Source organism: Telmatherina bonti (genome assembly GCF_933228915.1).
Source record: "Telmatherina bonti genome assembly, chromosome: 19".
Classification (NCBI taxonomy): Eukaryota; Metazoa; Chordata; class Actinopteri; order Atheriniformes; family Telmatherinidae; genus Telmatherina; species Telmatherina bonti.
In genome coordinates this window covers 16,954,472-16,975,616 of record NC_136617.1, presented here as the reverse complement: position 1 = coordinate 16,975,616, position 21,145 = coordinate 16,954,472, and the positions used below count along the sequence as shown (strand labels likewise).

At 37.7% G+C, this 21,145-nt stretch overlaps 3 protein-coding genes across 3 annotated transcripts in view; 1 reads left to right on the top strand and 2 right to left on the bottom strand.

Annotated features, from left to right (window-relative positions):
* Positions 1-238: 238 nt before the first annotated feature.
* Positions 239-10,055, top strand: LOC306770199 (small ribosomal subunit protein eS19; the record flags this gene model as incomplete). The annotated part of the gene is made up of 7 exons (XM_079259034.1): positions 239-272; positions 5,415-5,514; positions 5,778-5,848; positions 7,421-7,521; positions 9,279-9,462; positions 9,559-9,613; positions 10,008-10,055. The coding sequence occupies exons 3-7, from the start codon at positions 5,778-5,780 to the stop codon at positions 10,053-10,055; spliced, it is 459 nt and encodes a 152-aa protein (XP_079115160.1). The 5' UTR covers positions 239-272; positions 5,415-5,514.
* A 443-nt stretch (positions 10,056-10,498) lies between these two features.
* Positions 10,499-14,204, bottom strand: LOC306769936 (trypsin-like; the record flags this gene model as incomplete). Its single annotated transcript, XM_079258703.1, has 5 exons — positions 10,499-10,648; positions 11,503-11,639; positions 12,592-12,845; positions 13,862-14,015; positions 14,165-14,204. 5 exons carry the CDS (start codon positions 14,202-14,204, stop codon positions 10,499-10,501), a joined length of 735 nt encoding a protein of 244 aa, XP_079114829.1.
* A 1,876-nt stretch (positions 14,205-16,080) lies between these two features.
* kmt2ba (lysine (K)-specific methyltransferase 2Ba) overlaps positions 16,081-21,145 on the bottom strand; it is a gene marked incomplete at its 5' end in the record, with an annotated part of 30,008 nt that continues 24,943 nt past the window's right edge. Inside the window, 7 exons of the mRNA XM_079258702.1 lie at positions 16,081-17,729; positions 19,347-19,476; positions 19,562-19,645; positions 19,730-19,840; positions 19,974-20,226; positions 20,425-20,550; positions 20,728-20,846. Of these exons, the coding sequence (XP_079114828.1) occupies positions 17,454-17,729; positions 19,347-19,476; positions 19,562-19,645; positions 19,730-19,840; positions 19,974-20,226; positions 20,425-20,550; positions 20,728-20,846 (1,099 nt within the window). The 3' untranslated portion in view covers positions 16,081-17,453. The remainder of the gene's footprint in view (positions 17,730-19,346; positions 19,477-19,561; positions 19,646-19,729; positions 19,841-19,973; positions 20,227-20,424; positions 20,551-20,727; positions 20,847-21,145) is intronic.

Below are 21,145 nucleotides of genomic sequence, written 5' to 3'. Positions count from 1 at the left end.
TCTTTGAAATGAACCCCTTCAAATACATGTATTTTTTTAACAAATTATGGAAAGAAAAACTTACTAAAACTGTCGTGAGTTTGTTATTCGGCCGATGCCCCGAACTAAATCCACTCCTAACTTTTGTCAGTGCTGAATCACATGTATGTGTTCTTCCTCTACAAGCAGGCCAACAGACAGATTGTAGATACCCGGATGATCGGGTGGAAAACGGGGTGAAAAAGGGGGTGAAAGAGTGGGAGGAGTGAAGAAACCCTGAAGAAATACTTTAAGTAAGTTCACCACTTATATCACTCATTATTTCAGCATCTTATCTTTCATTTATTTGCATTTCATAATCATCAACTTTGCACAATCGCTCCAAAAATATGAGACGAGACTATGCACATCCACGCATGCGTGAGAGGGAGTGACCATCCACCACTGCCGGCTCCCTCAACTCTAAATCACACCCCAGCATATTAACACACACATGCACAGACACACAGATACACATGACTGATACAAATGCACATACCCTGCCTCCTTCATATGCTAGCCTCCCATTCATGGGCCCCTCTATAACTGGATGCATTTAGTGATCCCCTTCCAGAGCCCTCATCTAAATGTGAGCAGAGGTAATCCGTGGAAGCAGAGGCAAAGAGAACAGTGATAACCAAAGATAAAGAGGGGTTGAAGGAGAAAAAGAGGGAGTCCGTGAAAGATGGTGTGAGGCTGAGCACAATATGGGATAGACTAAGAGGATGAAGGGATTATCAACTTAGGAAATACATCATTTAAACAATAGAAAAAACGTGAGAGGTGAACAATGAAGCAGAGGTGAGGGGAAGGAGAAATGCCTTCGAGAAAAACGGAAAGGCTTAGAGAACATCAGCACGGGAAAGGAAGCGGACAGGTACATTCCTTATACTCACAAATAAATGAGTGGGTGACCGCAGAAGTGATGAAAAATCATGTCAGAAAACAGAATCAAGGCCGACCAGAGAGCGCGAGTCTGAGTTTGGAGAGAAGTCCAGTTTCTTCTCATTTAAGAGTTTTGCTTTTTCTCCTCTAGATTTTGTCAATTCCTATGCAGCCGTCCCTCCTTCCCGAGTCTAACCCTTACTGGTCCTCCTACCCTCTTTCCTCTCTCTGTTTTTTTTTTTTCTTTTTTGCCTTGCCGGTACTCTTTCTCCCACAACTCTCTCTCTCTCTCTCTCGCTCCCTTTCCCTGTCTTTCACGCTTTCTCCCGCAGACCATGCTCTCCGTTTCCCCCCTTATTCTTTCCTGCTTTCTTCATATGTCCATTCATTTGACACGATTTTCGTTCCTCCCTCCCTCAGCTTCCTCTTCTGAATACCGATACGATTATTTAAAAAACAGTAGTCGAGTCCCGCAGTGGAAAAAAAAATACTGCAGGAGAGAAAAAACTGTTGACAGGAAAGGACAAGCGGCTTGTGGCATGCAATCTAATGCAGGGACAATCCACGGCCTACGTTTTTCAGGGGCGCCACACATGGTACGGGTGAAGCGTCTGATTTGTGTTGGCTCCATGCATGAGGCACAATCGAAAGCAACGAATGCTAAGCAAAAGAAAAGTAAAAGGAAAAAGCTGATCTCACTGCAGTTGGTCTCCAGTGAAAGTGGATAGTAAGGGCGCGTGAGGGAAATGAGTGGGAAGGAGTCCGGGGTGTGTGCATGTGTGTGTGAGAAGAGGTGGGAGGGGAGAAAAAGCAGAGCCAGAGAGAAAGAGAGAGACTGGAGGTTAATGGAGAAATCCAAGAGGGAGGGATAGAGGAGGAGTGTGTCAGTGGGGAGAGGAAAGAGAAAGAAAGAAAGGGGGCAGGAATGGGAATAATTTTTTTTTTTTACACTGAAGGTATTCAAATTTTGTGCTCGGTTTCAAAGCTAATACCTTCTCTTTCAATGTGAAAAAAACAGAGAGGAAGAAAGACGAGGAGAAAGAGCTACTGTGGGCTTTGTCTTCTGCTCCTGCCGTTCCTTTTCCTGGTTTCCTTTCTGCTCCGGCTCTCCTCTATTCAGCCTATTTTCTGCACGTGCACTTGAACTCTAAATCCTGTCTGCTCTCCCCTCCCCTCGCTTCTCTCTCTCTAACTGCGCATCTGTGTGTCCCTGCCTCGCTCTCCCTCCCTCTCTCCTCGGCAGCGGCTTGAAATAGCGCTAGCAGGCAGGAGAGTGCGAGGGGAGGGAAAAGGAGAGGGTGAGGGGGACAAAAAGGGGAGAGAGATGTTGAGAGGGGGGGAGGGGAAGAAGCTTAGACGGGCTGACACGGAGAACACAGAGCCACCGTGTATGTGTGTGTGTGTGTGTGTGTGTGTGTGTGTGTGTGTGTGTGTGTGTGTGTGTGTGTGTGTGTGTGTGCTGCATATGAATATGTCTGCACATTTGTATACACACGTTCATCTAATTCAGATTTGGATGCACTGCTTTATACACTGATGGTGATGTGTTATGGCTTACCGGACATAGCAGAGAGGAAACACACACCTTATGCAGGGCAGAGATTTATAAAAGGGTTTTCTTTTACAGTTAATAAAGTCAAGCTACTCTTACAACACACAACTTAAAAGTATGGAAAACTTTCAAGACAGGTTACATTAAGGCTTGTTTTTATTTTATTTTTAATTAAACGCTTTCAATTTTTTTTTATAAAGTAAGAGAAGATTAGATAAAATAAAATGTAGGCTCCGATTAATTTTGTTATCACATCCGTTTTGTTTTTGTTTTCTTTTATTTAATAATGTCTTTAATCTGGAAATTGTCAACTGAAAACAATTCCTTTGCAACATAGACGCTATAATGGTATTTTTGTCTGATTCAGGGGTTTTTTTAAGTGTATGATCTGTTTTTTAACTATGACTTTCTAACTTTTTCATTCACTTTCTTAAAATAAAAAGTGAAAATTGGCACTAAATCCGAACAAAAACAGGCCAAGCGTTTTGATGTGTGAAGCTAAATCCACAACAATAAAGACAAATTACACTGCAGGCCAACTGGACTCCTAATCTGTCACGAAAAAAGCACTCATTTTCTTCTATTGGACATGGCCATAAGATGTCAAGGTTTAGTCCTAGCTTCCGTGTTGCTTAACCATCTAAGCTCTGGCTCATAAAAAGCTCCCAATGCACTTATTCTTCCTTTTAAATCTGCAGATTAAAATAATTTTCATAGCTAAAAATAATCCTGATAGCTGTGATCAACCCCTCTATAATAACTATAAAGATTAATATTTTCCATCTAAGCGCTCTAATTGACATAATACCTGAACTTATATATACTTAATGAAAAAAAGAAAAATTTTAAATGATTGAATAATTCTCCATAACTAAAGCAGGTTATATGATCTTCACACACATTTAAACAAATCTAAAAATAAAGGACTGCTGGTTTACTGAATAGCTTCTTGTAAAGATAAAAATCGACTAAAAATAAATTGCAATACATCCAGATTTATCTTTTTTTTCATGTTGCACACTGTAGATGGTCCATGCACATTTATATCACAGCCAGCTGCACAAAGAGACAAACAATTTTTGTTTAGCTACAAGGATGGCAAGTTTGATTAAAATTAGGTTATATATATTTTTTTCAATCTGGCTGCAGCACAAACACAGTTGTACGTGTTTGAACGTTTTATGTATGACTTACTGCTCTAGGAAGACTTAATCTGTGAACAGGTGCACTCTATGCTCAGGGGAGAAGGATTGCTCTGTTGTCCTGGCTTTGTGCCTTCTAAATTTATGGTGAAAAACTTCCTTACAGATGACATGTCAAGTGTTTGAATTTAGCTGTGACGTTACTGTCTGTCATCTTTTGACCGACACAGAGTCATAGTTTCATCTCCTGCATCATATATTTTTAGTTCAATATAAATATTTCATCTTTTGTATCTTATTCATCATCAGTGCTGCTATACTTAGCCGAAAAATCAAAAAATCAAAATCAAAAAGCAATGCTGTACATTTGCTTGTTTTTAACACTACATAAAAACAAACAAACAAAAAATAAATCTAAGCACAAAACTGAAAGGGAGAAAAGAAAAACAAAATGCTGTTGGTAGCAAAAGATTGGAATTTTTCTTAAAACAAACTAAATAAATGTACTTTTACATTTTCATTAGTCTAATCGGTTGATTTACTAATCTGAGCTCTAAACATGTGTTCCTATAATTTCTTTTTCACTGTCAGTAAAGCTCAGATTTGAATTTTTTTTTAATGATGAATACCATGATAGAAAAAGTATAAGGCTGCAAGATATTTGATTTTCATGTAAACACATCTTTATATTTTTTTATGTATATTATGTGAACTTAGAATGACTATTTCTCTTTATTTTTAGCTGTGGTTTTTTGCTTAATTAAACAAAAAAGTTGTTTGTAGCAAACTTTTAGTCGTGGCTGGAGTTTCTCTGGACAAATGTAGGACAGCTGCTGGAATGCCTTCGACATTCATTTTATAGTACTGTTGAATTTCCCAAATCATTTGAAACTATTGGTATCTGTAGACTGAAGACTAAACAACAGTGTGCAACACTTTGATTTAATAAAACTTTTACAGTGTCAGCAATAATGGAGAAGACGGAAAACTAAGAATAAAAAAAAACAGCTGAAAGTCTGAGTTTTGACAAATAGTCTCCTCTACATGCATTTATATTTCTTAAAGGCAAACTAGGTATGAAAACTGTAATGAGGGCAACAGCAAATAGTGGTTGTTGCATATGCCTTTGTTTTATAACCGTAGCATTTATTTCTGGTAAACACAGGCCTCTGCATTAATCTCAGTCCAAAAAGATGGCCACTGATCGAGGCAAACATTAACCTCTATTAAAAGATGCTCTTTTAAAGAAAGAGCATCGCCTCCTGATCTTTGTAGAAAGTAGTTTGTTTTTTTTTTTGTATATATACTTGCAAGTTATATAATCTGTTATCAATAGAAAAGGAAGTCTAAAAGCACCAAATTGAGAGAATTTTAAGTCAGCATAAGTTCCTGGATGAAAATATAAAAAGAGCTACTAACCTTCTGGTTATGCCTCCTTTTCCCTCCGTCGGGTTCTGCTCTGCTGCTGCCTGCGCCCAGTGTCTGCACCGCTCTCTGGTGTAAAGCATTTGGGTCTGTTCAAATAAAGAGACATGGTCCTTGGTAAGAAAATACCGCCACAACACTGCCCTCTGCTGGAACATAGCCGTAACTACTCACACGCGTATATTTCACTGTGTAAATACTCGGTTTTTCACTATATTTATCCATCACTTTCTCAAATATAACACTAATATGAGTAAGGAATAATACTGTTAACCTTAGTTGGATATAAAAGACGAGTTTAGTGGGAACTTGAAGCTGCAGACGATGTTTTATCCAGACTCCAGACATCATCCTTTTTCAAATGAGGACAGTCTCCCTCCATCTCTCATCAGCATCCTTCCTCCTGCTGTTCCTCCGGATTAGCTTCGGCTAGACTGCAACGACACCCACGAACCTGGACGCTTCTCTGGGGCTTTGAGAGATTACTTGAAAGTAAGATTTACTTCAGATGTGGACAATAGCAATTACGTACTGTATGTAAAGGAAACTGTCTGTAGCGCCATGCTTGCCTGCTATCAGTCACATATACATCAGCTTAACTAGCTAGCTTCAGTGGCTGTTAGCAGAAAGAGAGAGAAAGAGAGAGCGAGAGCTAGACAGAGAGAGATACGGGTCTGTCAGCATGCATTTCACCTGGTCTACCATGCTTTTTACGGTATTTTTAAGTTCACCTTTTTCTCCCGTTTGTGTTTTAGATGCCCAGTGTAACAGTAAAAGATGTCAACCAGCAGGAGTTTGTCAAGGCTTTGTCAGCCTTTCTCAAAAAGTAAGTAGAATAAAAAAAATAAAATAAATAAAACCAATACTGAGTGTGTATTTCACAGACGGATGGACTGCTGATTAAATATATCTACTAATCTAATGGCATCATGTTTGGTGTAGTGTAATTTAATTTTTTATCCAGTGTTATTGATTTCCTAATGACATCGATTTATTATATGCATAAAAAAGTACACATTCATTATATGGGTTAAATGCATATATGAATACACCTGCATTTAAGCCCGTCAGCATTAGAAATACATCTGATGTGACCAGTTTATATGACCATTTAAAGCCCTTAAAAAAACACGAACCATGTAAAAATGCCAAATCAGAGCCAACACAATCCTGTTTTTGCGCGTTTGTTTGTTGCTGTCATTTTTTTTCTCATTTATTTAAATATACAGTTACAGCCCAGAAAGCAGACATATTTAGGCATATTTGGCCCTTATGGCTCTTTTTCAGCATTGGCAAGTGTTGTGTGGTCCAGATATTAGTTTCCAGCTTTGATGTTCCTTATAAGAAGTGTCTTGTGAGCCACATGTGGTCCACATGTCAGTTCTTGGCTTGGACGTACAGCAAATGTTGTGTGGACCAGAACACAATGAAGTGGCCTGGCAAGAAATTACAGAAGATTTCTTATGGGCCATATTTGTTTGTCGTGTGGCTGAGTTTTGGCTTCCACTCTCATCAAGTCAGCACCGTAAATCAGGGCCAAATATGGGCCAAACCAAACTGCAAAAATGGGCCGTATTTGGGACAAGGATATTTTATTTTCTATCTGGATGGAAGAACTGTTATGGGCTCCTTGATTTATTTAGTGACAAGAAGCAGAATCATTTCATATTTCTTATAAATTATTTCTACAGCTTTATAATGAGATGGGATTATTAACCTGTCAAAACTAACAATTATAACAGAATTAATTAAATTAAATTACATTTACATTCAAATATGTATGCATGAAGGGGTTGTGAATCTCTAACGTAAGCCATAAGCCAATTACACAAGCCAATCTTGCTGTTGTATCAGTGCACCAGCTACACGCATCACTAACAATGGACCCCTGAGAAACAGTGGGTCACTTCCAAGCACTGACAAAAAAAAAAAAAAAAAAAAGATTGACACTCAGCTGTTCATTCCTGTTTTGTTACAAGCATCTGTTATCTTTCATTACTGGGACACTTTTCCCTGCATGGGATCGATGTCATGTCTCATAAATCAGCTACATCCTATCCAATGATAGGTATGCCTGTCTTTTGTGAGTAGTTTGACAATTCTATCGATAAAAAAAACTTCAAGAGCGACCTCTGGTTGAGTTTAAAAATATATTCTGACATTTTGCATAAACCTCCCTGAAATAATTGAGAACGTCCATCCTGCCTTTTTTTTTGCACGTTGTGTTGCAGAAAGTCACTGCATACCTTGGATATCTTTGATTATCTTGACATATTGTTAAGGTCATTAGTATCTTTGTGTATTTTTGTAAGTGTTTAATAAATCCTGTTTTTGTCATTAGTGTAAGGAAACAGCCTATGAGTTAATTTATCACACCGACTCATAACTCATTTTTCAGGTCTGGCAAACTCAAGGTCCCAGAGTGGGTTGATACTGTGAAGCTTGCCAGGCACAAGGAGCTAGCTCCCTGTGATGACAACTGGTTTTACACCAGAGCAGGTTGGTTACTTTAGAAGTGTCTCCCATAATGCACTGATTCACCCACGTCCAGATGCGATGATTAAATGATTCATTTAGCAAACTGTTTAATCATTAAGAGTTATTTAAATGTACTTTTTGAGTTCATTATCTGGAGTGTTCCGATATGCAGCTTTTCTCTTACTCAGACTATTAATTAATGTCAATAAAAGATAAACAATTACAATATAAACAATTAACTGGGGAGAGGAGTGATTAGAAGAGAGAAAATGGAAAGTAAGCGTGTATTGACTTAATTAGGTGAAATTAAATTGTTAATCATTATCTCTTGTCGGAACAGGACATGATCTATGAGACACAATACTGGAACTTCAATTTTAGAGCACTTCTGTGAAATTTGGTTCCTCCCCTCTTAAGATGACCAATGTTTAGAGTTGTAATACAACCTGAATTCCACTAAAGTTGGGACTTTGTGTAAAAGGTGAATTAAAAGAGCAATGCAGGTATTTGTGAATCCCATTAACCCATATTTTATTCCCAGTGGAACATAAACAACAATTTATGAAAACCAGTTTATGAAATAGATTAATTTGTTTAGAGTTTGTATGACAAACACATTTCAAAAAGTAGGTAATGTGTCATATGCGCGAGTTGCAATATTGATGTGAACGCTAGAGGAGCTCTTCTAAACAAAAGCATGAAGATGAGATCTTAGGTAAACACAATGGTGGATAGTTCTACCAACATTTTTATAATTGTTCCTCCCTGTTTCACAGTGAGAAACACTTGTGCTTAATATTTAGCAACATTTAAGAAATGTCAGAAATACGTTACTGACTGGTTCACTTGTTCGGAGTCCTAGTGCTGTGTACTGCCCCCTAGCGGTGACATCCAGTATTGAAAGCTGTTTGCAGCAAGTATATATACAAGTGTAGCCAGTATATCCCAACCCTTAAACCACATATTGCATCCAACACAACAGCATGGCTTGACAGGATGCCAAACTGGCCTGCTTGTAAGTTCAGACCTTTCACGAAAACATTCAGGGTGTCATGAAACAAATAATCTGGTAGTAAAAATCCTAGATCAGCTAGAAAGTCGCATCAGACAAGAATGGGAAATTTCTACTTTAAAATTCCAGCAACTTGGTCTATTCACCAGGAGACCAGTTGCTCCTCCAGATATTTACAGCCAGTTATAAGATGAGTGGATGTTACTCAGAGATAAACATCACCCTGTCCCAATTCTTTTTAGATGTTTTGCTGCCATTAATTTCAAAGTGAGGTTGTATTTTCCATTAAATGATTCCTTTTAACATTTGATATGTTGTTTAGATTCCAGTGGGAATAAAATATGGCTTTATGAGATTTGCAAAGCATTGCAATTGGTTTTTAACTTACATTTACAGCGTCCTAACCTTTTGGAAACTGAGATTTTACTGTGTCCTGTATATCCCAGTTTTTCTGTCTTTATCTGAATTTCAGAGAGCTGTTTCAGGTGCTTGTGTGATTTACTGTCCTACACACCTTTCACATGCAAAATTTACTTAAACTTATACAATACATACAGTAAAGCACATGCACACACAGCAACTTCAGCTGATATGGATGTTATCTACAGAAGCTTATCAACTCCACCAAAGTGTGTGAGGGGAAAAATGTCACACACACATGATAAAGTGGAATTCGGGGTGAACAAGTCAGAAGTGCTTCACATGATAAACACTGGTACACATTGCAACATATATTGTGCTGTGAGCTATTTGAATGTTTTGTCAGCGTCTACGGCCCGTCACCTCTACCTGCGAGGAGGTGTGGGCGTGGGCTCCATGATCAAGATCTATGGAGGGCGTCAGCGAAACGGTGTATGTCCTGCCCACTTTAGTGTTGGCTCCAGAAATGTGGCGAGGAAGATCCTCCAAGCTTTGGAAGGTCTCAAGATGGTGGAAAAGGATCCAAATGGGTAAAAGGGATGAACACTGAGAACAAAGCTTTTAAGTGCTGATTTAAATAAAGCATTTATTTCCCTTTTTTATTTATTTTACATTTGTCCTGACAGTGGACGGAGACTAACTCCTCAGGGCCAGAGAGACCTGGATAGGATTGCTGGTCAGGTAGTTACTGTACTCATTTTATTAGTTTGTAAGACCTCTTTATATACTTTTATCAGTTTTAGATAGCTCCAACATTTTAATTCCTCTAAAGTTTTATTTTAAAATGCTACAAAAATACTTTCCTCCTTATTGAATAATATCATATTTGTAGATTCTTTTAGTAAGAGTGACTTTCTAAGAGAGTTTTCAAACACAATAAGCTCATAAGGGTTGAACTGCACAACAGTCAAAGCCAGTTGTGGAGGCTTCCCCTTGTGTTTTGTATTAGTTATTGTCACAGTGCTTGCAAAATATCACAACTCCTGCATTTATGTGATGATGTTGTACATTCACCATTTTTACTGCGATCTCATGGCTGCGTGACATACGGATGTCTTTTTTCTCCTCTGTTCAGGTTGCCTCAGCAAGCAAGAAACAGCGAAGTCTGCAAGGCGCCATTTGAGGAAAGCATGCACAGAAAACCGACAAGTGAAATGCAGTTTTCTTTGATTGCTTATTTATTCAAGTTTGCTTGCCTTACACATGGATCCCACTGTATGCCGGGATAAAAGACATTTTATAGAGATGCATGAGTCTATAGTACAGCACAGTACGAATTAAATATTGTGCATGAATGTGTGGAACAGTTTTTTGCTTTAAAAGAAGGGCTGAATCTGCATCATCACTAAGCAAGAGCATGTAAATGTTGTTGCAAAACAATGAGGAGCTGCATAAATCTATAGAAAAATAAAAATCTGATGGATTCTGTGACTCACAATATTATTCGAAAGCATTTTATTTATGAGATGTTTGAGAATTAAATAACAGTTTTGATGTTTTCCATCAAAACAGATTATTCACACTGATTATGGGGATGTATTGTAGTGAAAAGGTGACTTGAAGTGTTTAGTGTTGGCTCATGACAGAGCTGATCCAGCTGTTGAAGCGGCACACTCGGGCATAGACGCTGGGGTGTCCTGGCATGGCACACTCGTAACCCCAGGACACGACTCCCTGCAGCTGTCCATTACACACCAGAGGACCACCAGAGTCACCCTACAGACACAAGCAGGGGGGATTGGCATGAGTTTCAATTATAGTAGATAAATGTTCTGTCACTGCTGAGCCCCAAATCAACAATAATTTCTCATTTTTCCGTCTTTCTACAAAGGTAGTGGTTTTGTTTTAGATTAGTTAAGAATCTGAAGAATTTAGTTTCTCGTCTGGTCTACACTGGAAAAAACAAGCTTTTTAGGGGATTATTAGAGAGGAAAAATTAATGTTCTCAGCAAGTCAGGTGTCTAATTTAAGCAGTCTTTCTTTACAAAGGTAGTTTTCACCTTTAATGAACTGTGGTTGACAGTTGTTGTACACACCATTCAAAGTAACAGTCTAATTATATTTTTCTTCCCACTGATGGTGTACTTTTTCCCTAATCCACCCCTGACTTGTTGATGTCAAACTTACTGAAAAATAAATAACAAATATCTTGTAATAAACCTCTGAGTTGACACATATTTGCTAATTGTTAATCATACATGTTTGTTGTTAAAATCAACACAGTGTTGCTCATTTACATGTCATCCTAACTTCACTCTTTTCCTCCAATGTATTTTACTGAAAATCTGAAATATCACTTGAGAACATAATTGTGTGTATGCCAACAGGGTTAAAATAGTACACCATTTTGATTTTTATTTTCTCCGACAAGCAGCTGTATTGTCTTCCACAGGTAATAAAACAGTACTAGTGGGCATATGTGGTGTGATATTAATGAGTTTATGACTAAATTAATTACTATGAAACAGCTTTGAATGTTGTGAATGTGAGTAATATTAATGAACAGAAGAGCTCTACTGCACCGCAAATACAAACTTCCTGAGTGTTCACTCTGGTTTAGTGCAGCTCACCTGGCAGCTGCTGGCACCTCCATGCATGAAGCCAGAGCACACCATGTTCTCGGTGAAGAGGTGGGGGTAGGCGTTCCTGCAGATTCTGTCATCTATGATGGGCTGCCTCAGGCACTGAAGGTTGTCTGGGAAGTTGTCTGTAGAGTTAAAGAGCAATTCTCAGTTTTATTTTTTTTTTATTTTAATACAATTAGCAATACTCCCCATGAGGTCCACAAACACAAGTTGTCAGAGTTACAGAAATGCTTTTACAGTGTGAAAGTACTGTTTTGAAGGTAATATATGTAATTTAGAAGCTAATTGGTTGATAGATAGAAAGTTTATCTAGTAAATTTCCAAATTTAGAGTAAAGATTTAATGCTTGTTTCCTATTTCATTTTAGTGTAAAACAAAGCAGATTAGTGAATTAAAGTAGTTGGACAAAATAGTTAAATAAACTGATTTAAAACCAAATTAAAAAATAATATTCCCAGCAGTCAAAGAATTTCACTCTCAGCTATTTTTTTTAAGGTTGATTTCTTTTAAACTTAATGGATAAAGTTAATTAAAAAAATTTTAAAAAAGAGTCCTGCTGGAGTCTAATGGAGCACTTCCAATAACTATCTTGTGCAGTTATTATTGTTGTTGTTATTATTATTATTATTATTATTATTATTATTAGTAGTAGTAGTAGTAGTAGTAGTAGTAGTAGTAGTTGTTGTTGTAGTAGTAGTTGTAGTTGTAGTATTGGTAGTAGTAGTGGTAGTAGTAGTAGTGGTAGTAGTAGTAGTAATAATAATATTTTTTTTATTTTATTTTTGTGCATTGCACTATATGTTGAAAAAAAAATCATCTGGATGACGATATTGTACACATACCACTGTCACCTTACCTATAGCTGACTTAACCTTGTTGGCCATAGCCGATCATGCCTCTGGATAAAAAGTCTGTCTTATTTGACCAAGACCCATAAGGTCTTGACATACTAAGCCTCCGCAGGGCAGCTGATATTTCTTATCTGTGTTGTTCTTCCATGAGTCAGTAATTAATCTAAATCATCCCAGGCTTTATCTGAGATCACACTTTTCACCTTTCTTTTCTATAACTTACTGCCATTGGTGGCCATGTTTCCCCAGCCAGACACCATGCAGTTCTCATCAGCCACGGGGCAGCGAGAGGGCAGGGACACGGTCTGGACATAGCTGTTGAGGGTGGCAGGGCGGCTAAGCTTGATCAGCATGATGTCGTTGTCCAGGTTGTAGCTGTTGTACTGTGGATGCGTGATCATCTTGGCACCATCAATCCACTGCTCTGTGCCCTCGTTCACAGCGATGTTATGCTCACCAAGACGAACCTGGATACGGCTGGTTGTAGACAGAGAATTAGGACAGTTTTTATTGACATGCATAATACTATTTGGATGCATCTGCAAAACATTTTAGAAAACATGTAAAGAAAACTGAACATTTCTTTACTTTCTTTGTTAATCTTTTAATACTATTTTTGGGGGCTGTATTTATGTTTATGCTTATTTTCCAACTTATACATTTTAATTTTAGAAAGTCTATATACAAGATCAAGATGTCATCATTTCCCCAGTTCTTTGGTTAATTATTTAGTTTTAAATTCTTTTAAAGTCATTTGCTTGTAATGTTTTCTCGTGCAAATAACTTCAAAAGAATTTGGAATCATTTTACTGCTTATCAAAGCCTTTCGTAGTAGTTTTTGTTGTTGTTTTGTTTTATACTTCTTTATACTCATGACACACAATTAACAGAGCTGTTAATGTCTCTTCATTTAAGTCTTATCCAGGAATCCAGCAAACCAGGATAAAACTGATGTCAAGTCAGATGCAGACATAGAATCCCAAAGCTAGATTTATTTAGATCAAGGGAAAGATGGTTGATGTGTGTTTGGGCTGCATGTGTGTGTGTGTGTGTGTGTGTGTGTAAGTGTGATATTGTTTTTATGTTTTTAAGCACTTTGAAAGGCTCCTGTTTGAAAAGTGCAATATAAATAAAGTTTGATTTGATTTGAAAACTAGCTCTTGTACAATAAATGCTGTACAATTTATACTGTAAAAAAAACCACTTGTCTTGTGTAAAAGCTTAAACTAATTTGGATGTGATATATTTATAATATAGCATTAATATATCAAGTATAACATTTAATCTGGTGTCCCTCCTTTTATGGGTTTGGTGTCTGAACCAAAAGAAGTGTTGTGTTCTACTTCTTATAGATGCATGTTTCATTCAGCATAACGATTCTGCAGGGCAGCTTTGCCTGCCTTCAATCCACTGTAACTACCACTGCATGGAGTTCACGTTTAAGCAAGTGGTGATTGAAAAAAATGTCTCAGAATGTGATTTTCTGTACTTACGATTTGTAGCAGTGAGCAGCAGAAACCACCCACTGGCTTGAGATAAGCGATCCACCACAGAAGTGGTATCCAGCATTGAGAGACACCTGGTAGGGAACAGAGTGCCTGGGACACTCGTATCCTCCAACAACTTTCTCGTCCTCAGCTGCAGCAACTAACAGAGAATATCATACATTCTGCTAAGCACAAGGTAAGAATGTAAAAGTAAGTCTGAAAATGTTACATTTATATCTATATAGAGCTGTGCACAGATAAAATATACTGAATAATATCATAGGAAGGTAAGACAGGGTTTTGCCTTACAGGCTGCTCCAAGCAAAGCGAGGAAAACCAGGGCCTTCATGGTGAAGTTCATCTGAATACTGTGAAAGCAAACACAAGGAGCGCTTTTTAAACTGCTGTTCCGCCTTCACATTTCCAACATTTCAAGGTCAGGAAGGTGATGGGAAAGAGCCATTTGGCAGAGGTCAAGACCTTGATTTATGCTGCCACCTCAGACTTCTTTTAAATGAACAGCTCTTGATTTTAGTTATCTAACTGGAAAATACACAGAAGCTGTTTGAACAGAACAAAATGAAACACTTGGTATCAGTTGCATATTTACTGCAGGGGAGCAACAACTAACCATAAAATGGCTTAAACCGATGTTTCTACAGCCTGAATATTTGTTTAAAAATAGATCAATGTGAAGTGTGGATTTGTCTGATAGCAGTTCACGGTTTGCAGGTGTCACTGATCTCAACTCTGTAGGAACATTCAGCGTGTTTCTGAGTAACCCATGAAAAAAACTGATAAGGCTGTTCCAAGCTGCAGAAATAACATGGGTCTAAAATGTGCATCCAAATGGTTCTCAGTCTGCAGGTCGAGACTTCTCAGTGGACAAAAAATAACTGTCAATACATGATGATTAAACATTTATAGAGAGTAAATTTACTCACATATTTCATTCAAATTCAAAGCAACAAAACATTGACTAAGCAAAAAAATTCTCTAGTTCCCAACAAATAATTTGATAGTAAAAATAAAAAATCTATTCAGTTGTGATTTGCAAGGTAAAAAAAAATACAATAGAATTTTTAAAAATAGAAAACAAAAAGTTGTATAAGGTTAAATGGCTTAGTTTTATGTTGTTTAATTTCCCAGTAATGTTTACATGATGAGATTTTTAAAGAAAATTACATCTGAACCATATATGAGCAGAGATTATCAGTGCAAAGGGCATTTATTATTTATTATTTAATTCTCAATTTATATGTGTCAATGATGTCCATTAGTTACATTAAGTCAGCAATCATTTTTCATGAGCTGGCTTGTATACGTACTGATTTAATGCCAATGAAATGGCTCAAATTGACCAAACTATTAATGATGTTGAATTATTAATAAGGTTCAGTCATTTATTAAACTATGAGCAAAAACAAAAGCCATGACTTGCAGTTTTTTTTATACCCCAAATTTAATTGGGAAACAAGTTGTGCTGTTATAATATGTGCAGAATGTAGTTTCTTGATTAAATAAGCAAAGCTTTCTGTGAATACATAATCTGAATGGAGTTTAAACTTTTCCTAAGTGAAATGTTTCTGAGAAATGGTTCAAGAATTAGTTTCAACTACAAAATAATTTATCAGTTCAGTTCTCAGCTTTGTCTTCATCTTAGAGGCCTCTCTGGCATCCTCCTCTTATACCCACCAACACCACCAGTTCAACCTGATCACATCTTTGTTATTGGTAAATAATTTTACTGGTTTCATGTATATTTTACAATGTACTCATTTTTCGTCTTAATGAGGATTAGTTTTTTTTGGTTTTTTTTTTAAAATTTTATTAATTAGCATAAGAAAACTGTTATTTAAACCACATTTCACTTCTGATAAGTTGTGACAGCAGCTTAAGGTTTGTGTAAGCAGCTTATTTAAATTCCTGATCCCATATATATATCTTCCATCATAACAGGGTGCATTTTCTCTATTAATATATTATGAGAGTCCTTTATAAATATAGATATATGCATGATTGTTTCAATGTAAAAAAAAAAAAAAAACCTAAATCACATTAGTTGTGCTTTTTTATACATTGTCAATGATGTCAGCACAATAAAATCACAAGTTCACTTTTAATTTTATTGATAAATTCTGAACAGTAAAAACTTTAACAAGAGGAAGCAAACTGAACAAATTTATATTCAACATAAATAAACAAAACAAAGTGAAGGTAAAAAAATATTGAACAAGTTTAGAAATTTTTTATACAACTATTTACAAGGATCCATTCTGAGCCAGTAAAGTAGGGAGGGTTTATGGCAAAATCTCTAAAAGACAAAAACAAAACAACTATGTACAATCAGTAGCTTTATGTGGTTGCCTCAAACGGCACAAAAAGTATGGTGGACTTTTGTTCATTCATAACAATTATAAAAGTCAGTGATTAATGATACTTTTATGCTATCAAAATGTAATGATTAAAATGGGTGTAAAATAAGGAAAAAATTTTAATTAAATGTGTAAATAAAATCTTGCTTTATAACACCTTTGAGGTAGTGCAGCTTGACAGTCAACAGAAGGGTCAAAATGTCAATGTGGGAAAAAAAAAACAAAAAAAACAGGGGTGTCTTTAAGCAACAGAAGCTTCATTCCTGTTCGTCAGCCTTCATTCAGATATTCTAAAAGCTCAAGCACATCTGTGTCCACCGCTTTGTTGAATATCCATTTATTGTTCAAATATACAAAAAGATATATAAAGGGACTGTGCAGAGTCAGGTCACTATATTTGAGCTGAACCCTACAGTGAGAACATTCCCTCATGAGCCTTAAAATACACAACACAAAAGAACAGACGAATGGCAGGGCAAAAGTATTCAGATCACAGCAGCTCTGCCATTACAAAGAAAGAGAGAAACTATGAACTGACTGAAGAAATAAAACAGTTTGGGCGACTATTAAAACTACCTATTTGGAAAAAAATGTCACCAGCACCGAAAACATTGAACCTCATACCAGAGGTTAAAACGTAGCTGCTCTACAATGTACACAAGGTGCTCTGACTCTTAAGTGTTTGCTGTGGAAATGAAAACATGCCCATGTCTGCCAGAAGGTTGTATCAAAGTAAGGTGCTGAAAAAATGCTCTTCATCCTCCTCTTTGATCGTATATTTACAGAAACACTGTCACCAGCACAGAAATGGATCCCTCTTTATGCAATATTACAGCATTCAGGTTAAACTTGTGCGCCGCATTTCTAAGTGGTAATCAATGCCTGCCTACAACCAGTTCCAGCAAAAGCCACTGATGACAAATTACGCCAAATTAAATCAGTGTCATATGTGATGGTTAGACAGTAGATGATTCCGAAAGAAGCAACAAATAGCAGTACTGCCCCAAGCTTTGACATATGGTTCTTATCTCATTTGTACGACTGCGAACAGCAGCTCTGAGGACAGACGTGTACAAACACGCTGCCCTTCACTCTCTTGTCAAATGATGACTGTGGATCAAATGTCCTCCATCTTACGGCTTCATTACCACAGCTTCTGTCAGAATTTCAATAAATAAGATGGCTTTTTATTTTGGTTATGGTATACCTATTTGCGTTATATATCAATTCAAAAAGCGGCGGCATCGTCTCGCCCCGCAGTTGCAGTGCAGCTTGTTGTCATCATCCTCAATGGGGAACTTGTAGTCGTAGGTGAGCTCTTCTCCACGGTAGATCTTCCTCAGGGCAAATATGACGATGTGCTTGCGGCCATCCACATTGATGACACGAGAGTAGCAATTTGGTTCGCAAGAGTGGTTGATGAAACGGGCTGCATTGCCTTGAATTGTAGCGTCTACCACGTCGAAGTCGTCAATGCGGAACATGTAGCAGCCGATGCCCTGATGTCAAACGACAAACAACAAAACAGTCAGTCATTATTTTTTTTATGCCAAAAGCATTCAGTAGTTTAAAAAAATGCAAGGATTTTCATCAGTTAACCTTCAGTATCCATTAAAAGGTGGGCACCCTGATACTTTCAGGTCATTTCTGTTGATTCAGACTCATGTTTTACCTCCAAAACATGTTTTACCTAACCTCCAAACTAGTATCTGAATGCATTTGATTCCAATCTGTGCTATAAAATATTAAAACATCAACCTAGATAGAACAAACAACAAAAAGCACACATTCCTGGGTACAGCTTAGCAGAAATCCTGCTGCCTCATATAGCATCACTCCTCTCAGGCTGCTGATTGATCTGTCACTCACACAGACTGTGTGATAGGAGGTTGCATCAGCATCTGGTGCACGAGTAGATTACCTGCCTTCACTCTGCATTCCTCAGGGAGCCGAGTGTCCATTACCTCTCTCTATTCCCATCACAGCATGTGGGAAAGCACATTTGAGATGCAACTGAGCTTATTACATTTACGTGCTGTTTTCTCTGTATGGCTCTGTGCACAAGGACACATCTACACAGATAGTGCATTTACTGAAGGGACAAATTCCAGTTTTCTTTTCTAGAACTAGGAACTTGTCTAACACCTCTCTGGCCTGCTGCTTCACATTAAAGTGAAACTGCATGATTTTTTTTCAACTTGGGGCCTATTTTCTCAAAAAATATTCATTGGTAGATCAAGCTAATATAAAGACAAAATGTCTGGTAACTAGTAGTGGTGTAATACAGGACAATACCCAAATGCAAAGTTAAGTTTCTGTACAGGCAGTCAAAAGGCCCAGGTTGTTTTAAAGCTATTTCTATTTTATTTCAATTTAAGGGCTGTATTTACTTATTTGAGGACAGCAAACGAGTGTATTAAGGGGCAAAAACATCATTGGACTTCAGGAGAGATTCTTTTGTGTTGGATTTCTTCATTTAATCAATTTGCTTTACAACTTAGCACACTTTTATGGTGCATTTGCATCAGGATAGTCCACTAGAGTCGGTCCAATTGGGGATTCGGCTCAGTTTTAGGGGGGTCCATCGTTGTATGTTCACACTGCACTTTGGTCAAACGCATCAAACCTTTACAATTATATATCCCAATTCTCACCAATGGTGGCACTCCACTCGTATTTAGCAATAGAGAACAAGACACGCATGAAGAAGAAAACTCCGTTTCAAGTTAAACATGGACACTGCTGCTGTGTTGGGTTTTTCTAATTTTGTCTCATGCAAGTGTACTGCAGAAATACGCTACAACAACGACCACAGTATGAACAACAGACGAAGCAGTAGACGATCACTATGTATTTACCCACAATGCAAAGCTACGCAGGAAGTAGTTGTTTTTGTAGTCCGGTTCCTGTATTTGGTCAGCAAGAACCGGGCTGAGACCTGCGTTTGTTGGTGGGCCGATTGGTCCCAAATCAGAATTTCTTTGATGCATTCACAACTCCCCAAACAAAGCGGACTTTACAAGCAAACGGACTCGGACTCAAATCAAAAAGGCTGATGTGAATGTACCCTTAGTGTCAGGCTCACTCAAAAATCAGCTGTGAAGTATCTCACTCACCTTGCTGTCATAATATTTCTCTCGCTTATCAGTCAGGACAGAGCGAATGACCGTGCCGGCATACTCGATCACCATCTCTCCAGCCTCAATGTTCCTCTTGCAAAAAAGCCCACGGCCATGAATTAAAGATCTTCAAAGGAAAAATTGAGAAAGTGAGATGATTTGTCATGGGCATTAATAAAATCTGTGATTTACAGGAGTTTTGTTGCCATTACCTGTAAACTCCTACTGCTTCTTTAGAGGTTTTTTCCAAGTGTCTGAACCTCATTGCCATGGGAAGCTCACTGCTTGTGGCTCGCCTGATGAATGAAACACACCAATCTTTACATCCCTTCAGCAAATTCTGATATTAAATCAACAAAAGTGGCACAGACTTAACTAACCTGGAGGCTTTCAGCGGGAATTCATCCTCGTCCTCATCAAAGGGGCCTGAAAGTTCAGGGAGGGCTCTGTGCTGTGATGCCAGGAAGTTGAACATGTCAAATGTTGCTTTCCTAGTTACACAAACAGGAAGAAAAAAGTGAATTACTTTATGCATTTTAACAGAATCTACATCACATACTTTTATTTTGCAAACAAGTTCTCAAAATAAACAGAAATTTCAACAATGATGTATTTTTTCTGCACCGTGTGTAGACTTCAGCTCGTGCACAGCCACTTGGATTGAGGGGAAGCTCTTCCTCAATGTCATCACAACGGTGGAATCGGAAGCGATGGCGTTTGCAGTTGGCGGCACCCTGCAGCTGCTCCAGCAGGAAGATGACTGCGTCATGGACAACGCCAAGCACCCGCGGGCCGCTCATCACACCCAGAGGAAGCTGCTTCAGGTGAAAGCCTGCTCGAGCTTCAAGGACACCGTCAATCACAGCTCGCCAGGCAACTGAGGAAGGACAAGAATAAAGGATTCACACACAACTCTGGCTGTTTTCCTTTCATGTGTTCAGAGTACAAAACAGAAGTAGATGTTTTTGCTTTTCTTAAAATGCTTTGATTTGAAACATATAAAAATACACTGGTGTATTTGTGAGGAATAAAATGACCCAACAAAAAAAAAAAACAAAAACAAAACAGCTTTTACCCTCTATGCTGTTTGCCTTCACACTGAAGCCATCATCACTGGTGATTTCAAAGCGCAGGTGGGGCTGGTTCATGTACGTCTTCTTTCTGTGTCTAAGTGCAGGTACATCTTCCTCCGAGCTAAAACCTGAAGAATTAAAAAGTGACAACGTACAAAATCAGTTCAAATATCAGTTTTTGAAAAGTACGTGGGATAATAATTACAGGTACATTTAAAAAAAAAAAAAAAAAGAGAGAAAAAAAAAAAGATCATGTAACTATTTAGGATCCAAACATAGAAAACATGAGATGTTCAGCCTCAAACCTGTATACGGGCCCCATTCAGAGAGGTCTCCGTGGCGAGCACTGACCCAGGTATGCGTTTTACCTTCAAGAAAACTGCTGGTTTGTGGGTCTGTGGTTGGACTCACAGCTTGAGGACGCCTGAGCAGGGAAAAGAAAATTAAGTGTGCAAAAGATTATACTGAATAGCACATCTTAAAAAAAACAAAAACATTATTAATCACCTAACAGGTTCTAAAAATAAATCCCACAAATCCCACCACATGCTCATTTGTCAACCAGTGCAGAGAGAAAATACTCAAAGGAGTCAAATGAATGTATCCTCAATCTCTTACATATACATTTTTTTAATATTACAAATTTGATCTATTTTAATTTAGAATAAATCACTTAATGCTAAATTAATACAACTGCACAGTCACCATTTGTTTCATTTTGCA